At 63.8% G+C, this 17,850-nt stretch overlaps 1 protein-coding gene across 2 annotated transcripts in view; it reads left to right on the top strand.

Moving 5' to 3' along the window:
• Positions 1-17,003, top strand: part of RAI1 (retinoic acid induced 1) — a 117,232-nt gene extending 100,229 nt beyond the window's left edge. For both annotated transcript variants that reach the window (XM_032841208.1, XM_032841209.1), the window contains 4 exons: positions 1,815-7,386; positions 11,539-11,632; positions 15,662-15,711; positions 16,193-17,003. In XM_032841208.1, coding sequence (XP_032697099.1) covers positions 1,831-7,386; positions 11,539-11,632; positions 15,662-15,711; positions 16,193-16,207 — 5,715 coding nt within the window. In that variant the 5' untranslated portion in view covers positions 1,815-1,830 and the 3' untranslated portion in view covers positions 16,208-17,003. The remainder of the gene's footprint in view (positions 1-1,814; positions 7,387-11,538; positions 11,633-15,661; positions 15,712-16,192) is intronic.
• Positions 17,004-17,850: the final 847 nt, after the last annotated feature.

Raw genomic sequence — 17,850 nt, 5'->3', positions numbered from 1 at the left:
AAGTGGGTCAGAAGGGCGGGCACGTTTTTCCTTGCTGGGGATGCCTGTGAAAGCCCTGGGGACAGGCAGGAGGGAAGGCCGCCGGGCGGTGTTCATTCATCGTGGGGCCTGGTGGACAGGGGCTCACCTTGTGGGACACGGGTCCCCTCTCACAGCAGCCCCAGGCACATCTAGCCCTGAGTCAGGGTCAGCTGACTGCCCAGGTCAGGGGAGGTGGGCCCAGGCTGTGCTAACAGGGCTCCTGGGGGCTTCTGGCTCCCCAGACTAGCCCCGCTCAGCTGGATGGAGCCCCTCCCCGTTCCCCTCCCTGGTCAGTCCCAGCACTTCGAAAGGCTCTAAGTGGGATCCAGGCGGAGAATAGAGGAGGGAGCCCCCCATCCCCTCACTCCACATCTCTGTCCTCTTTGTCACGTCTGTGTGTCCGTCTGCCCTTGGTGCCTCTTTATTCCTTTCTGGTCCCTCCTGTAACCCTGGAATCTTGTGGCCTGAAGCAGACCACCCCTTCCTCTGTCGCTGTTGGGAATGGCTGAGAACTGAGAACCGTGCCCTCTGGGGGACCTGGGCCTCTCTTTCCGCCTCTTGGCCCCCCGACCAGCGGCATGGTTGTGGGTAAATCCTGATCCCCCTGGGCCTCTGGCTGAGTGCCAGACTCCTCCATGCAGTATCTCCTGAGCCTGGAACATTCCTTGCTCCCCCCACCTCCCTCCTCCAAGGGCCTTCTGGGACGACCTGGCCTCCGGTCAGGGGCATCTTTAGCCTGGGCACTGCAGGTTGGCCTGTTGTGTGAATCTAGTTGCTCTGCCCTGAAGCACCCCCCGCTTCTCGGGGTCATTTCCTGGTCCAAGATCCTGCTTTGGGACTGCTTACACCTCACCAGGGGCCTGAGCCTCTGAAATGATAAACAGATGGGCTCTTGGCCTGGCTTGCCTGGGTGCTGACCCTGTGGAGCTGGAGACGGGAGGGGCCAACCAGGAGGGCCGGGGCGACCTCATGCCCAGCTGTGGGGTGCTTCTCTGTGGCCAAGGGACTGCGGCTCTGTCCCCCATTAGCATGCACGCCCTCACTCTGGGCCACGTAATCTGTTTACGCACCTATGATATCAAAAACAGAAGGCAGGTGCGGCTGTCCTGCGTTACTGGGAGTCGGAGAAGGGGGACGTTTATGCCTACAATGGCTCCACAGTCCCTAATCGACGTCTGCTAGGAGGAACAGACAGATTCCAGATGGCGTGGCAGTGATAGAGAGGTGTGTGTGTGTGTGTGTACGCGCGGTCTCTGCCGGCCTTGGTGAGTGGCTTCCCCGGGCAGGGGTGACCCTTCCTTGGTCCTGGCATGGCTGGGTCACATTCGAACATTGCTACCCTGGGACTTGATGGCAGGACCCGGCAGGACCCAGCTGGCCCCAGGGGTCAGGGGAGTGGGAATCGCTCTGCTAAATGATTCTGCTGGCAGGGAGGCGCGGGGAGTGGTGGGTGAGGTGGAGGGGAGGACCTGCCCGCCCCAGCAGGGTCCGGGGGCCCTGGGGCAGCAGGGGGACCTGGAGGGGGGGCAGGGGGCGGCAGGTCTGCGCCTCCCCGCTGCAGTGGCTGTCCTTGCCTGGGCAGCGGGGGCCGACGTGGGAGCGGGAATTACAGAGCACACCTCCCTGACACAAGTTGTCAATATGTGCACAGCTGGTGGGGGGGGCTCAGGCCAAGGAGAGACCATTAAGAGCTGCAGGGGAGAGGGCAGGCCGGAGGCCGGCTTTCGGAGGGGAAGGGAAATGGCCCCTCTGAATCACTCTCCCCCTCCCTCTCTCCCTTTCTCTTTTCACAGATAACCAGCCCGAGTCATGCAGTCTTTTCGAGAAAGGTGTGGTTTCCATGGCAAACAACAGAACTACCAGCAGACCTCACAGGAGACATCTCGCCTGGAGAATTACAGACAGCCTGGCCAGGCCGGGCTGAGCTGCGACCGGCAGCGGCTGCTGGCCAAGGACTATTATAACCCGCAGCCCTACCCGGCCTACGAGGGTGGCGCCGGCACGCCCGCCGGCTCCGTGCGGGGCAGCAAGGGCCTGGCCTCCCAGCCGTCCCTGCAGGGCCGGCCGGCCTTCTCGGGCTATAGTGTGCCGGACAGCAGCCCGTACCCCGGCCGCTACTCGGGCGAGGAGAGCCTGCAGGCCTGGGGGGCCCCCCAGCCGCCGCCCCCGCAGCCACAGCCCCTGCCCGGGGGCGTGGGCAAATATGACGACAGTTTGATGAAAAAGGCAGCGGTGCCCCCTGGCAGGCAGTACCCAGAGCAGGGTGCCCAGCTGCCCTTCCGGACTCACTCTCTGCACGTCCAGCCTCAGCTGCCGCAGCCCCAGCAGCCCCTGGCGTACCCCACACTCCAAAGGCAGAAACTGCAGAACGACATGGCCTCACCCCTGCCCTTCCCCCAGGGCGGCCACTTCCCCCAGCATTCACAGTCTTTCCCCCCTTCCTCCACCTACTCCTCCGGGGGCCAGGGCACGCAGGGGGGCGGGGGCGGGGGCGGCGGGGGCGGACAGGGGGCCCACTCCTACAAGAGCTGCACCGCGCCGTCCGCACCGCCCCACGACAGGCCACTGACCGCCAACGCCAGCCTGGCCCCGGGGCAGCGGGTCCAGAACCTTCACGCCTACCAGTCCGGCCGCCTGGGCTACGAGCAGCAGAAGCAGCAGCAGCAGCAGCAGCAGCAGCAGCAGCAGGCGGCCCTCCAGAGCCGGCACCATGCCCAGGAAACCCTCCATTACCAAAACCTCGCCAAGTACCAACACTACGGGCAGCAGGGCGCGGGCTACTGCCAGCCGGACGCGGCCGTGCGGACTCCTGAGCAGTACTACCAGACCTTCAGCCCCAGCTCCAGCCACTCGCCCGCGCGCTCCGTGGGCCGCTCGCCCTCCTACAGCTCCACCCCATCGCCGCTGATGCCAAACTTGGAGAACTTTCCTTACAACCAGCAGCCGCTCGGCACCGGCGCCTTCCCCGCGGGCATCACGGACCACAGCCACTTCATGCCCCTGCTCAACCCCTCCCCGACCGATGCCGCCGGCACGGTGGACACCCAGCCCGGCAACTGCAAGGCGCCGCCCAAGGACAAGCTGCCCGAGAACCTGCTGTCGGACCTCAGCCTGCAGAGCCTCACGGCCTTGACCTCCCAGGTGGAGAACATCTCCAACACGGTCCAGCAGCTGCTGCTCTCCAAGGCCGCCGTGCCACAGAAGAAGGGCGGCAAGAACCTGGTGTCCAGGACCCCGGAGCAGCACCGGAGCCAGCACTGCAGCCCCGAGGGCAGCGGCTACTCGGCCGAGCCGGCGGGCACGCCGCTGTCCGAGCCACTGAGCAGCACGCCGCAGTCCACGCACGCCGAGCCGCCCGAGGCCGACTACCTGAGCGGCTCCGAGGACCCGCTGGAGCGCAGCTTCCTCTACTGCAACCAGGCCCGCGGCAGCCCCGCCAGGGTCAACAGCAACTCGAAGGCCAAGCCCGAGTCGGTGTCCACCTGCTCGGTGACCTCACCCGACGACATGTCCACCAAGTCCGACGACTCCTTCCAGAGCCTGCACAGCAGCCTGCCGCTCGACAGCTTCTCCAAGTTCGTGGCGGGCGAGCGGGACTGCCCGCGGCTGCTGCTCAGCGCCCTGGCGCAGGAGGACCTGGCTTCTGAGATCCTCGGGCTGCAGGAGGCCATCGGCGAGAAGGCTGAGAAGGCCTGGGCCGAGGCGCCCGGCCTGGCCAAGGACGCCAGCAAGCCTCCTCCCTTCTCGCTGGAGAACCACAGCGCCTGCCTGGACTCCGTGGCCAAGAACTCGTGGCCACGGCCGGGGGAGCCAGAGGCCCTGCCCGAGTCCTTGCAGCTGGACAAGGGTGGCAGCGCCAAGGACTTCAGCCCGGGGCTGTTCGAAGACCCTTCTGTGGCCTTCGCCGCCCCGGACCCCAAGAAGACGACAGGTCCCCTCTCCTTTAGTGCCAAGGCGACGCTTGGGGCCGCCACGTCAGATCCTGCTGCGGCTGCCTTTGACTGCTTCCCGGACGCGAGCACCGCCAGCTCGGCGGACGGCGCCAACCCCTTTGCCTGGCCCGAAGAGAACCTGGGGGACGCTTGTCCCCGGTGGGGCCTGCACCCCAGCGAGCTCACCAAGGGCCTGGAGCAGGGCGGGAAGGCCTCCGACGGCGTGGGCAAGGAGAATGCCCACGAGGCTTCGGCCTGCCCAGGCTTCCAGGAGGAGGCGCCACCTGGGGAGAAGGCCACCGTGCCTCGGGACTCCACGCAGGAGGAGGCGGGCGGAGTGAAGGAGGAGGTGGGTGGGCTGCTGCAGTGCCCCGAGGTGGGCAAGGCCGACCGCTGGCTAGAGGACAGCCGGCACTGCTGCTCGGCCGCCGACTTTGGGGACCTGCCCCTGCTGCCGCCGCCCGGCAGGAAGGAGGACCTGGAGGCGGAGGAGGAATACTCCTCTCTGTGCGAGCTCCTGGGCAGCCCTGAGCAGAGGCCGGGCCTACCGGACCCGCTCTCACCAAAGGCCCCCCTGCTGTGCACCAAGGAGGAGGTGGAGGAGGTGCTGGACTCCAAAACCGGTTGGGGCTCCCCGTGCCACCTGTCCGGCGACTCTGTCATTTTGCTGGGCCCCACCGTGGGCGCCGAGTCCAAGGTCCAGAGCTGGTTTGAGTCCTCCCTGTCGCACATGAAGCCGGGCGAAGAAGGCCCTGACGGGGTGCTGGCGCCCGGTGACACCGCCACCCTGGCCCCAGAGGCCTCCCTGGCCCAGAAGCCCAGCAAGCCAGCCGTGCCCGAGGCGCCCATTGCTAAGAAAGAGCCCGTGCCACGCGGCAAAAGCTTACGGAGCCGGCGGGTGCACCGGGGGTTGCCGGAGGCCGAGGACTCCCCGTGCCGGGCACCCGTGCTGCCCAAGGACCTCTTGCTCCCAGAATCCTGCACCGGCCCCCCGCAGGGACAGATGGAAGGAGCGGGAGCCCCGGGCCGGGGGGCCTCGGAAGGGCTCCCGAGGATGTGCACACGCTCCTTCACGGCCCTGAGCGAGCCCCGCACGCCTGGACCCCCAGGCCTGACCACCACCCCCGCCCCCCCAGACAAACTGGGGGGCAAGCAGCGAGCCGCCTTCAAGTCCGGCAAGCGGGTGGGTAAGCCGTCACCCAAGGCGGCCTCCAGCCCCAGTAACCCAGCCGCCCTGCCCGTGGCCTCAGACAGCAGCCCCATGGGCTCCAAGACCAAGGAGACAGACTCGCCCGGCACCCCAGGCAAGGACCAGCGCTCCATGATCCTGCGGTCCCGCACGAAAACCCAGGAGGCGTTCCACTCCAAGCGGCGGCGGCCCTCCGAGAGCCGTCTCCCCAGCTGCCGGGCCACCAAGAAACTGCTGGCCAATAACCACCTGCCTGCCCCGTTCAAGGTCTCCGGCAGCCCCCAGAAGGAGGGCAGGGCCAGCCAGCGGGCCCGGGTGGCCAAGCCTGGCGCAGGCAGCAAGCTCTCCGACCGGCCCCTCCATGCGCTCAAGAGGAAGTCGGCCTTCCTGGCGCCTGTTCCCACCAAGAAGCGGAACCTGGTTCTGCGGAGCGGCAGCGGGGGGGACGTGAAGGAGGAGGGGGCTGAGGACCCCTCCCCCCTCTTCAAGAGGATGGCTTCACCCAAGAAGGCCAAGCCTGCCAAGGGCAACGGTGAGCCTGCCGTGAAGCCCCCGCCCCCGGAGACCACTGACACCTGCCTGAAGCTCGCCTCTCGGGCGGCCTTCCAGGGGGCCATGAAGACCAAGGTGCTTCCGCCCCGGAAAGGCAGGGGCCTCAAGCTGGAGGCCATCGTGCAGAAGATCACCTCGCCCAGCCTGAAGAAGTTTGCGTGCAAGATGCCGGGGGCTCCTCCCGGAAACCCCCTGAGTCCTTCTCTCCCTGAGAAGGACCGTGGGCTCAAGAGTGTGGGGGGCAGCCCAGTTGGGGCAGGAGAAGGTCTCTTAAATGTGGGCCCTGGGCAGAAGCTCCCGGCAGCTCCGGGGGCCGACCAGTTATGCAGAAATCCAACCAACAGATCCTTAAAAGGCAAACTCCTAAACAGTAAAAAACTGTCCTCGACTGACTGTTTCAAAACTGAGGCCTTCACATCCCCAGAGGCCCTGCTGGCCAGGGGGACTGCCCTGGCACCTAAGAAGAGAAGCCGGAAAGGCAGGGCTGGAGCCCTCGGACTCCCCAAAGGTCCCCTGGAGAAGCGGCCCCATCTAGGCCCGGCTCTGCTCCTGACCCCCCGAGACAGGGCCAATGGCACTCAGGGGGGCGGTGAGGACAGCTCTGGTGGGGGAGGCAAGAAGCCAAAGACGGAGGAGCTGGGCCTGGCCTCCCAGTCCCCTGAGGGCCGGCCCTGCCAGCCCCAGACAAGGGCGCAGAAGCAGCCGGGCCACGCCAACTACAGCAGCTATTCCAAGCGAAAGCGCCTCACTCGGGGCCGGGCCAAGAACACCACCTCCTCACCCTGTAAAGGACGTGCCAAGCGGCGGCGGCAGCAGCAGGTGCTGCCCCTGGACCCCGCCGAGCCTGAAATCCGACTAAAGTACATTTCCTCGTGCAAGCGGCTTCGAGCAGACAGCCGCACCCTGGCCTTCTCGCCCTTTGTGCGGGTGGAGAAGCGAGACCCATTCACCACCATATGCACTGTGGTCAACTCCCCTGGGGAGGAGCCCAAGCCCCACAGGAAGCCTTCCTCCTCCGCCTCCTCTTCCTCATCCTCATGCTCCTTCTCCTTGGATGCGACCGGGGCCTCCTTGGCCACGCTCCCTGGAGGCTCTGTCCTGCAGCCACGGCCCTCCCTGCCCCTCTCCTCCACCATGCATCTGGGGCCCGTGGTCTCCAAGGCCCTGAGTACCTCTTGCCTTGTTTGCTGCCTCTGCCAAAACCCGGCCAACTTCAAGGACCTCGGGGACCTCTGTGGGCCCTACTATCCCGAACACTGCCTCCCCAAAAAGAAGCCAAAACTCAAGGAGAAGGTGCGGCCGGAGGGTACCTGTGAGGAGGCCTCGCTGCCCCTCGAGAGAACACTCAAAGACCTTGAGTGCGCAGCCACAGCGGCCGCTGGAAAGCCCCCGCGGCCCGAGGGCCCGGCCGACCCCGCCAAGCAGGGCTCGCTGCGCACCAGCGCCCGGGGCCTGTCCCGGCGGCTACAGAGTTGCTACTGCTGTGACGGTCGGGGGGACGGTGGTGAGGAGGCAGCCCCCACCGACAAGAGCCGTAAGCACGAGTGCAGCAAGGAGCCACCAGCCGAGCCTGGCGGGGACACCCAGGAACACTGGGTGCACGAGGCCTGCGCCGTGTGGACGGGCGGGATCTACCTGGTAGCCGGGAAGCTCTTTGGGCTACAGGAGGCCATGAAGGTGGCCGTGGACATGGTAAGAGGCTGGCCCGGCTGGGGCGGGGAGCTCGGGGTCCACAGGACAGGCAGGTGGGCCATCAGGAAGCCCCCTCCTCTTTGCCAGCGCCGCGGTTTGGGCCATACACAGCCGCCGTCGCAGATTCCTCTCTGGGGAGTTTTGGGGTGGAGCGGAGGCCGAGGCAGGACATGCTCGCCGCCCCGTCCCTGACTTCCCACTTCGGCCCATCGGCCTACCTAGCCCGGCACTCAGCACCTTCCAGCCCCATGCTGTGCGATCAGCTGACCTGCCGGGGGCCCCAGAAAACAAGCCACCTCCCAGAAGGGACATCAGGGCAGCCTACAAAAGCAGGTTGCCCCATCCAGTACCTACGGGTCCCCTTAGGCTCTAAGGTGGAGCTGGGGCTTAGGGAGAGAGCTCTCCGCGTACGGTGGGTCGATTGTGTCCCCCGCAGGCAGGGCGGTCTGGGGACCTCTCTGCACCGGTCATACCGTGTTCCTGGAGGACCTCCAGTCCCTGAGGTCTGTGAGCAGGAGCTCTGGCTGTCTTCTCGCTTCAGATCCCAACACTGGCCCATCCCTCCCCGCACGACCCAGGGCATGGGGCGTCACCCCTTTGTACCCCGACGTCCTCATCGCAGGCGTGGGCACGGTGGTGGCTGCCACTGCTGGGGGGCTGTGAGGGCTGAGTGAGTTCATGCCCGTGAAGCTGCCAGGCCTGTCTGAACGCCCACCGACGGTCCTCCACCAGGACGCGGAACACGGCCGGGTCATGGCTCGTGAGTTCTGTTAGTACCACTCCAGCTACGGGGGGTCCTCGCTCGTCACGCTCCCTTCCCAGGGTGCAGGCGGCCCCAGTGAGTAGTCAGGGACTGGAGGTTGGGGTTAGCGGTCTCTTCCTGGGGCTTGTGCTCTTGCCCCCCCCCACCAACACACACATACACAGACGAACAGCCACTCCTGAGACGGGACACTCTGCCCGGCCCCAGGGCACATCCCCTCCCATTGCCTGCCCAGCCGCTGTGCCCGAGGGCCTCGGCCTCCCCTGGTTTCCTGCAGCCACCTTCCACTGCCGTGGGCCATGGTGGGAGACCTTTCCAGGCCCGAGGAACCCCACCTCCAACAGGACACCTGCCACTTTCCATGTCTATCCCTTCCTTTCTTTTTCTCTCTGTCACTGCTCTTGGCTCCTTCCCAGCCATCCTGAAATGGGCTCAGGGCACGTCCATCATTAGAAAGTAATACATTCAGAACACCAGTTCCCTCCTCCAACGCATATGCCCCACCAGGCCCCCCCATCCAGGCCCTCCCCGCCTCCATGGCTCTGGGCCAGGCTGTGCTGCTTCTCCATCCTTCTCTGAGGCAGGGCCCGATCCAGTCTCTTCCATGGTGGTGGGCTAATCGAGCATGGGCTAAGCCTTAGTCTGTTCCAGGGCTCTGGTCTTACCTGTGGGACCTGCCCTATGCCCAAAATGGCCTCGTGGCCTCCTGCCACTGGGACCAGACCTGGGAAGGTCAAGATGGGGTTGGGGAGGGAATTGGGGGTTGGTGAGGACACACACCAGCAGGCTTCACTGCTCCACAGCCACATCTTCTTACCTCCCCCAGGGCAGCTCAGATGGGATCTAAAAGGCCTCCCTGCCACGGATGGTCCTGGGCTGGGCCAGGGCTGGCAGCTGGGCTGTGAGCCTCAGAGGGGCCCATTATTATTATTATTATTTAAGATTTTATTTATTTATTTGACAGACAGTACAAGCAGGGGAAGCAGCAGGGAGAGGGAGAATCAGGCTCCTGCTGAGCTGAAAGCCCAACGTGGGGCTCAATCCCAGGACCCTGGGATCATGACCCGAGCCGAAGGCAGATGCTTAACCGACTGAGCCACCCAAGTGCGCCTCAGAGGGGCCCATTAAAGCAGCGCCCCCCCACCCACCCATCCAAAGGAGCAGACCATGCCCTCAGAGCACTCTGGAGAGACGGTCAGGCTCTGAAACTTCCGAGGCTCCTGGCTCCATGCCCTCCCCTCCTGCAGCCTAGGCCTCCTGTCCCCACCAAGACCTCTTACTGCCTTGGCTCCCGTGGCGACACACAGACCTGGGTTCAAATCTCAGCTCTGCCAAGAGTAGGTTCTGAGACTCCAGAAAGTCACTGCTCTCTGGGAGCCTTGGAAGGCTGTCCTCTGTTAGCGGGTGGTGGGGCTCCCCAGTTCACAGGGGGGCCCCGTCCAGCAGAGTTCCCAGCCCCTGCACACCTGTTGGTACCTTGGCCTCACTGGCCCTCTGGGGGCCAGAAGTTCTGAGGGGCCCTCAGGGACAGCCCTCTTTCTCCTCTGACCCCTCCTGCTGTCCCTCAGCCCTCCCACACCACCTCCTGGGACCTCAGTTTCTCAGTCTGCCCAGAACCACTATGGACCCCGTCTCCTATCCAGGTGAGGCCTGGCCACGGATGCAGAGGATGGGGGCACGCTCTTCTCGCTGGGTGTTATTAGGAAGCTGCTAGCAAGGGCTCAGACCCCAGTTTGGGCCTCTCCACCAGCCTGGGAGCCTTTGGCAGGTTCACAAGCCTGGCTGGGGGAGCCGGGGCTCAGAGCCGGGGGGGCTAGGCTCAGAAGGGCTCAAGGCCTCTGTCTCTCTGCGCCCTGATTCCTTCATGTCCAGAACTCCCCTCATTGGTTTTCTGGGGGACCTCCGTGCAGGCGGGGGTGGCGTGAAGCTGCTCTTCTGGCGGTTCCCCTTTCCTGAGGACTTGGACCTGGGCTAGGCGCCCCCCTCCTGCTCTGTCACATCTTCTTGGGCCGGAAATCCAGGGACTTTTGGCTTCCAGAGCCCCAGGAGTTCTCAGCCTTGACCCGAAGGCAACGGCCCATCTAAAGGCGTGCATGGAAACCTGATGTTCCAGAATATACCCAGCCCCACTCCCAGCTTGATGCCAGAGGGAGCGTTCCCAGGCATTTCCCCAGGGAAGGTGGGAGAAGACTTTCTCACTCCTGGCCTCTCCCAGATGCTGGGTGTGGGGTCTCAGTCGTGGACCTGGGACAAAGCGCACCCCTGGCCCTGAGCAGTACGGGTGGCGACTGCCCACTCCAAGCCCAGCTCAGCTATTTGGCTGCTATGTGCTGTCAGGGAGGTTACTCGGCCTCTCTGAGCTCTCCTTGGCAACCTGGGTAGAATTGTGATAATATCAACATCATAAGTTATGAGGGTGGCTGCTTCCAGGCCCTGGGGCCCCTCATGAATGACCCATACCAGTGGCTTAACGCTGGGGCCTGGGCCTACCATCGCTCTGCTTGCCCATGGTATCTACTCCTCAACTCACATAGGGGGCTCTAGTTCCGGACTCTGGGTGATTTGGGGCCCAGCCTGTCCCTCTCCAGGCCCCAGGGCTGCTCTCGATCTTCAGAGGGCCTTCCTGGGGTGGCCCAGCTGTCCCAGCCACATCCCTCTGAGGACAGCTGGGCAAGGTGTGGGGCACTGCGTGACATCTACAGCAACTCTGCCTTGTCCCCTCCTCCGTGTACCCAGGGAGGGCGGGGGGGGCCCCTCAGAGGGGGGTTCCATCCTGGGCTCCGTGCTCTTGTAGCTGCTAAAAAGGGTAGAAGACGATGCTTACTGCCTTCACGCTCGCCTGGAGTGGAGGCCTCAGTTTCACCGTCTAGAAAGTGGGGTTCATGACAGTTCCCCCTCATCAAGGGCTGCTGGGAGGAGCCAGTGGGTAAAGACACGCCCCGTGCCCTGCACACCGAACCCCACCCCCATGGCACCAGCCCGTGGCCACAGCCACAGTGGTGACTGGCGTCAAGACTTCTTGTCTGCTGGGCACATGGTGTCTCCTGTGTGATCTTCACGACCACCCCATAGGGGGAGGCCCTGTCTCCCTTGCCCAGGTGGAGCCTGGGGAGTCCGGGTGACCAGCTGAGGTCACGTAGAGCAGAACAGCAGAGCTGGGATGCGAACCCACGAGGTTCAACATTTATCCATGAGGTTCAACATTTCCCTGCCCCAAGGGGGTCCCCTCATCCTAGCCTGGGGCTGCCACAGAATCAGACCTCAGGCCACCTGCTTCCTCCTCCCAGCCGTTCTCCAGGGACCCTCTCGGGGAGGGAGGGAGGCGGGGCCCGTGGGGGACCCAGGCCTTCAGCTGTAGACTCACCCCATCTACCCTCTTTCTTCACCAGACCTGTTCCAGCTGCCAAGAAGCCGGGGCCACCATCGGGTGCGGTCACAAAGGGTGCAGCCATACCTACCATTACCCGTGTGCCAGCGATGCGGGTAAGAGCCAGCCCCAGGGGACAGGAGGGCCTGTCTGCACCCACTCCCCCTCGTCCCCTTCTCCCCTCGCTCCCCTGTCCCCGGGGCCAGCAGTGGGCACACAGAAGGGCAGACAGCATGGGCCGGAGGGGTCCAGGAGCCCCAAACCTCACCAAGCAGGCATGGAAACCCAGGCTCACATACAATCCTCCCTTCGTCCAAAGAAAGAGATGGCTCACTGTGGAACGGCAGTCCCCACGAGGCCAGATTTTAGGCAGCCGCAGAGGCCGCTCTGGTCTGCATTCCCAGGCAGTGGTGTTCTCACTGAGGGGATCTGGGCTCAGGAAGCCTCTGCCCTCGGCTGCCTGGAGCCTGGGATCGGTCATCTCTTCTTGCTGGGGCTCTTTGGGGCAGGGAAAGAAGTAATGAACACTGCCCAGAAAATGCAGCCCCAGTCCTGTTAGCCCCCCACCTCTGGCTGCCTCCCCCGCCTCCCCTCCCTGACTCCTCTGACCTAGAACTGGGGGGAAGTTATCACTGTCCCTGCCTCACAGATGGCAGCGCAGACACAGCCCCCAGCAGGCTCTCCCACTGGCTGGGGCCCCCTCCTCCCCACCTGAAGGCCTGCTGGCTCTGCCGTGGGACGAAGGGACCCCCTCACTGTACCCCCCCCCTTGCCTGCCCACTTGGCCCCAGGCCAGCAGCAGCCCCAGCTGAGCCACCGCAGGAGCTCACGCACGACTGAGTGGTGACAGGTCCTTGGCCGGGGCTGGGGCGCTAGGACTGCTCAGGGAGAAGGCTGGCTGCAGGGGGGCGTGGGGCTGGGCTGCTCACGGGCTCCACTCCCCACTCTGCACACCATGAACCCGAGTTTAATGTGGACTCAGCCACTTAACCAGACGCATGGCCTTACCCCGGGAATAGCTACTGCGAGCTGCACCCCTCCTTCTATGGGGATTAATTCAGCACCCTCTCTGTGCCAGGCCCGGCATCTGGCCCCGGCTCTATCCCCGGCTCTATCCCCAGTTACATCTTTACAGATAGGCTGCCTCCCCCGCCACCACGCAGAGCAGCACGGACAGACTTTGCCTGTCTTGGCTCCACATCTGTGCTCTCTCTCTCTCTCTCTCTCCCCCCAGTACCGTCCAGCCTCCTGGGGGCTCACCAGTGAGTGGGACAGACCGGGAAATCATGATCCTTGCTTGCCCAAAGTTATGGAGCCCAGACAGGGTAGAGTGTGTGTGTGCTGTGGGAGAGATTAATCCTGTCTGAGCTGGGAGGGAATGCAGGAGGACTTCCCGGAGGAGGTGGCATTGTCACCAGGCCTCACAAGGTCAGGGGAGGTGCGCAGCAGCTGGTAGTGGGCGGACGTACATACCAGGCTTGGAGTGATACAACTTCTGTTTTGAATGAAGTCTTCAGAGGATTCTCCATGTAACAGAGATGTCTGTAGAGCCCCAGGGATGGCCACAGGAAGGGGGCCTGGAAGCTGCGGGAGGAGAAGCTGACTCCATCAGAAGGGGCTTGCTGGTGCAGAGACCACATTGGCACTGAATGTGCAGGCCTGAGGGGGAGAGGGGTGTGGAGCCCAACCTCAGACTTCCCCATGTTGGGAGGCAGGTGTGAGGCCGGCAGGGGTGTGCTGCTCGCACCACGGGTTCAGGGGTGGGGGGGGCTCTGGTCGGCTGTCGGGTCAGCTCCGCCCTGCTCCACGCAGTCTCTCCCACCCAGTGGGCTCGGCCAAGCCCCCCACAGTTGACCCCACCAGGTCCGCCAGGCCGCCCGGATTCCCGCACTGGCTGTCTCTGCATGGGCGGAACGTCAGAGCCACCTTGCTGAGGAGGCTGGCAATCCAGGGAGGGCTCTTGGAGCAAATCTTTTAGCCACCTGTCGTCCGCCACACGCGGCTGCTTCCCTGTAGATAGAAACTCGCCGGCCGTCAGCCCAAGGGGTCATCAGAGGGCAGGAGGGGGCAGTGTGCGGGGAGTGGGTGTCAGCACTTCACGTATGGCAGGGGGGCGGGGGTGGGGCCCTGGGCATCAGAGGAGCGACAGCCAGAGAAGCTGGGAGAACAAGTGAGCCTGGCGGCCAGCAGCGGGCAGGAGGGGTGGTGGGCAGAGGAACCAAGGCTGGGGGCTGGGCAGGCCATCCGGCGTATGGCAGGTGGGAGCCCCAGGCCTCCGGGTGCACCGGGCACCTACCCAAGCCCTGGCTGTCCAGGGGACAGGCTCTCGGACCGCAGGGCACCGGGACTGTCCCCTTCTGCCTTTCCCTGCCGCCCTGGCCCACTAACCCCATCCACTGAACCCCCATTAAGGAGCACCTCCCAGGGCTAAGTGACTCGGAACTGCTGGCAGAAGCCAGCGCACCACAGGTCCTATCTGAGCCTCTCCATGCTCAGGCCACGGGCCCCCTCTGGCAGCCAGGCCCCCAGGTCCCCCAGGCACAGACAACGGGAGAGGCACGGGGAATCGATGACCTGGCTCCTTCCTATGGTCCCCGCACGTCCTAGGTGGATGCTGGGGGTGGTGGCTGAGAGAGCTGGTTTGGGCCCTGGTGACCTCCCGCCCTTCACATGTGGAGACCCAAGCCCTTGACTGTAGGGCCTGCTGTGGGATGTGGGGCGGGGAGGACACCATGTGTGCAGTCAGCCTGGGGTTTGAGCTCCATGCTCTTTGGAAGGTGTGCGTTCGGTCCCCACGCCGTGTCTGGCTTGTCTGAGCAGAGGGAAGACGAAAAACTGAGGACATGCCCCCGGCCGCTGGCCCAGAAGTGCAGAGACACATGGCACTTTGCAGTCTGAGGGTCCCCAGCTTCTGGCAGCGGTTGGTCGGAAAAAAGGGGAGATAGCCGCAGGCCTGGAGCCTTCCCCACCCTGCTCTCGGGCCCTCGGATCTGCCCTTGCCTCCCCACCCTGCCTACCAGCCACCACGCTGTTGTGATGCCACGGCACAGAGCCACAGCGTGAGCAGGAGGAATGTGCTGGAGGGAGAGGACTTGCTTGGCCAGCTCAGGCCTCCGGCTATTTATGGGTTTGGGGTTTGTTCAGAACAATGGCCTGTGGGGCATGGGAGGGAGGGACTGGGGGTGGTGGACGGGGACTCAGGGTTGGGGGGGGTAGGGAAGCCAGGGCCTCCATAGGTGGCAGAAGGCCCCAGAGTGGGGACTTCCTGAGATACCGTGCACGCCTGGGCTGCGGCGGGCAGCAGAAACTGGCCGTGCATAGCCATCCTCTCTGTTCCCCCAGGGTGGCCAGTGCTGTGGGCACCCACGTGCCTGCTGGAATTCACCCAGATCCAAGACCTCAGTCTTCCCCTGCCCCCAGACTCCGGTCTGCCTCCCCTTCGAGGCCCCCACAGGGACAAACCCATATCGTGAGTGCCTGCTCTGAGCCACACACATGCAGGTGGCTTACATGCATGGCTCTCATCAGTCCCCGGGATAGAGACACGGTAGGTGGCATAAAGGCCCATTTTACAGATGTGGAGACCGAGGCTCGAAGAAGTAGCTGATACTTGAATCCAGACCTGTGACTGCACCACCCAGTCCATCAGCCTGCTCGGTATCAAGGCCTTCCAGGGGCTGGGCATGCATCCAGGGAAGAGGGCAAAGCAGGTGCATGGAGCTTGCCTTCCAGTAGGGCAGAGATCATGAGCAAGTATATAGAGCACTAGGAAGTATATAGACTGGTATATAGACCACTAAGAGGAAATGCCAAGTGTGGCCAAGCGAAGTGAGGCGGGGGCAGGGGAGAGACAGGCACAGGGGGTCTGCTGGAGCTAGGAGTCAGGGAAGCCCTCCCAAGTGACAAGAAGGCCCTTCAGTCCCGGGGAGAACAGGAACACATGGGCCAGCAGGGCTGGGGGCAGATGGAAGTCAGTTCAACCCGGACAGAGTTTAGACCCTGTAGGATTCCAGCAGGTCGGCTTTACTTTTTGCAAAGAAGCCCTGTAGCCCATAGGCTCGGGGGCACTAGGTCCCCCGTCCGCCGGGCGCCCCGACGCGACACCCGCAGCTGTCCTAACCACCCGCACTTCTCTTTGGTGCCAGGTTGCATATTCATCGAAGAGAACTTTTCTTTGAAGTGTCCCAAACATAAGGTAGGTGACCACCAGGAGCCTTTCCTGGAAGGGGTCCAGGCTGGAGCGGAGCCCCGCCCCCCGACTGTCAGCAGGGCCCAGCCCCCATCTGTCCACTCCGTGGTTTATCTGTCGCCTTAGGGGCAGGTTGGCACACGCTGGTCATAAAGACCGCCTTACAAGGAGACGGTCCTGAGGGAGGGAGCCATCGCAGGTGGGGGACAGGAAGGGCAAGCAGGGGCACAGAACGATGGGCGCGGAGGGAGGTGACGGTGCCAAGCTAGACTAAAGTTAAGGTCTAATGTGAGGCGGGGTACCTCCAGCCCTAGGAGACTCCGCGCAGCACACGCGGTGCGGACCGGGCGGGAAGGGACGGAGCCTCTCTCGGGAGCCTCTCGCGGGGCCAGGGCCACGCCGCAAGGGGCGGGGCTGGGGTTTATTAGCCCCTAGCAGGTGTCCACCACCGGCAATAACGGGCGCTCGGGCGTCTCTCGTCCTGCAGAGGCTGCCGTTGTAATCCACCCCAACGGCCGGAGAAGCCGCGGAAGCCCGCCTGCCCGCCGGCCGCCGAAGGAGAGGAGCCGCCTGCGCAGCCCCCGGGCCTTTGAGCTGCTCCCAGCGCGGGGCCAGAGCCGATCCTTGATCCGGATTCCGGGTCTTGGATCTGGCCGCCTAGGGCTGAAACTTGCGGTCCCGGGTTGGGAAGAAAACACGTTCCCGGGCCGCCTGCTCCCGGAACAGGACGACACTGGGCGTTCCCGCCCACACCCTCGGGGCCAGGCTTGGAGAAGGGGAGCCCGCGGAGCGGCCAGACTCCTTGGGGCACCCAGCCTCCGGCGGGGATTGGAGACGCCTTTAGCTTGGGGACACGCTTCTCCCCGGGGTAGTTCTAAGACGACGTGGCACACATTCCACGTGGATGCTGCCGCCACCGCAGCTGGCGTGGCTTGCAGCTGGGCGCCCTGGGGGTGGGGGTGGGGGGTCCAAAGGGCCCTGGAAGTGGCCCAGTGCGGCTCCAGGCTCCAAGGCGGTGAGGGGTGGGTGGGGAGGGAGCCGAAGCCTTGCTGGAGACGACTAGACCGGAGGCTTTGAAAGGAACCTTTCGAATTGTGTCCTTCCCACCCACCTGGCCCCGTGCGGTTTGGGCAGAGCCGGGGGAGTCCGGGACCCATGCTCAGGGGATGCGGGCTCCCCGGGTGTGGGTGGGGCTGCCCCCCTCCTTTGGCTTCTGTCGTCCCCTTTCCAGTCCTCCGCCCCACCCTTGGAGCGCCACCTGGGAACCCAAAGGAAAGGAGTGGCGACCAGAGCGCACCTCCGGTCCTCCGGTGGGTGTGTGGCCGTCCCTCTGCAGGACCACCCGTCTCCAGGGACAGCAGCGCCCACCAGGCACGGGAGCAGAGACAGCGCTAGATTCGTGTACAAACCTGTGTACCCCTCTATATATATGTTACATAGAATGTATATATGTTGGGAACATGCTCGCTTCTCCCGTGTGTCGCCGCCACCGTGCGTCGCGTGTCTCTCAGCACGGGGCCCTTGCCGGGAAGAGGGCTCTGGAGATGCCCGCCTTCCCCACGCAGCCACCACCGGCCCAAGCCAGTCCCCGCCAGTCCGTCCGCCTGTCCGTCCGTGTCCTCAGCTCTGTCCACGCTTTGATAGGCCTGACGCAGCCCCCAGACTGGGGCCGCCCTAGCAACTTCCTGTACATATGACTGTAAAATGGTAAACGTGTGTATTATATCTGGCCTCGTTATATAGTGTATATATATGTATACATATACATATATATAATATATATGAAGACTGTAAATGTTAAGACGACTAGTGTTCTTATTAGTATATTGCTTCACACTGAAGATTGTGTGTATCGAGCTGTTTCTAAAAGATGTTTATTTTCCTTAAGAGTAAAAAACAGTCATTGCATTCAGAAAAAAAAAAAAGTCAATAAAGATACAACGATTGTTTTGGAAGTTTGCAGCCCGTGGATTCTAACCAGATTCCGCTGGGAGAGGGGGCCAGGCCGTAGGTGGGGTGGGTGGGAACGGAGAGGAAGGCTCAGCAGGGCCCAAGGGCAGCCGAAGGATTTTAGTTGTTACCCTTTGGACAGGAACAAGAGACAGGCCCCTGCTGCGTGGACACCCACCCAGCCACCCACACCTG

The sequence above is a fragment of the Lontra canadensis genome, unplaced genomic scaffold, assembly GCF_010015895.1.
Source record: "Lontra canadensis isolate GAN:19392208 unplaced genomic scaffold, GSC_riverotter_1.0 scaffold122, whole genome shotgun sequence".
NCBI lineage: Eukaryota > Metazoa > Chordata > Mammalia > Carnivora > Mustelidae > Lontra > Lontra canadensis.
The sequence above is the reverse complement of the archived record's forward strand: the minus strand, read 5'-3'. Positions and strand labels throughout refer to the sequence as shown.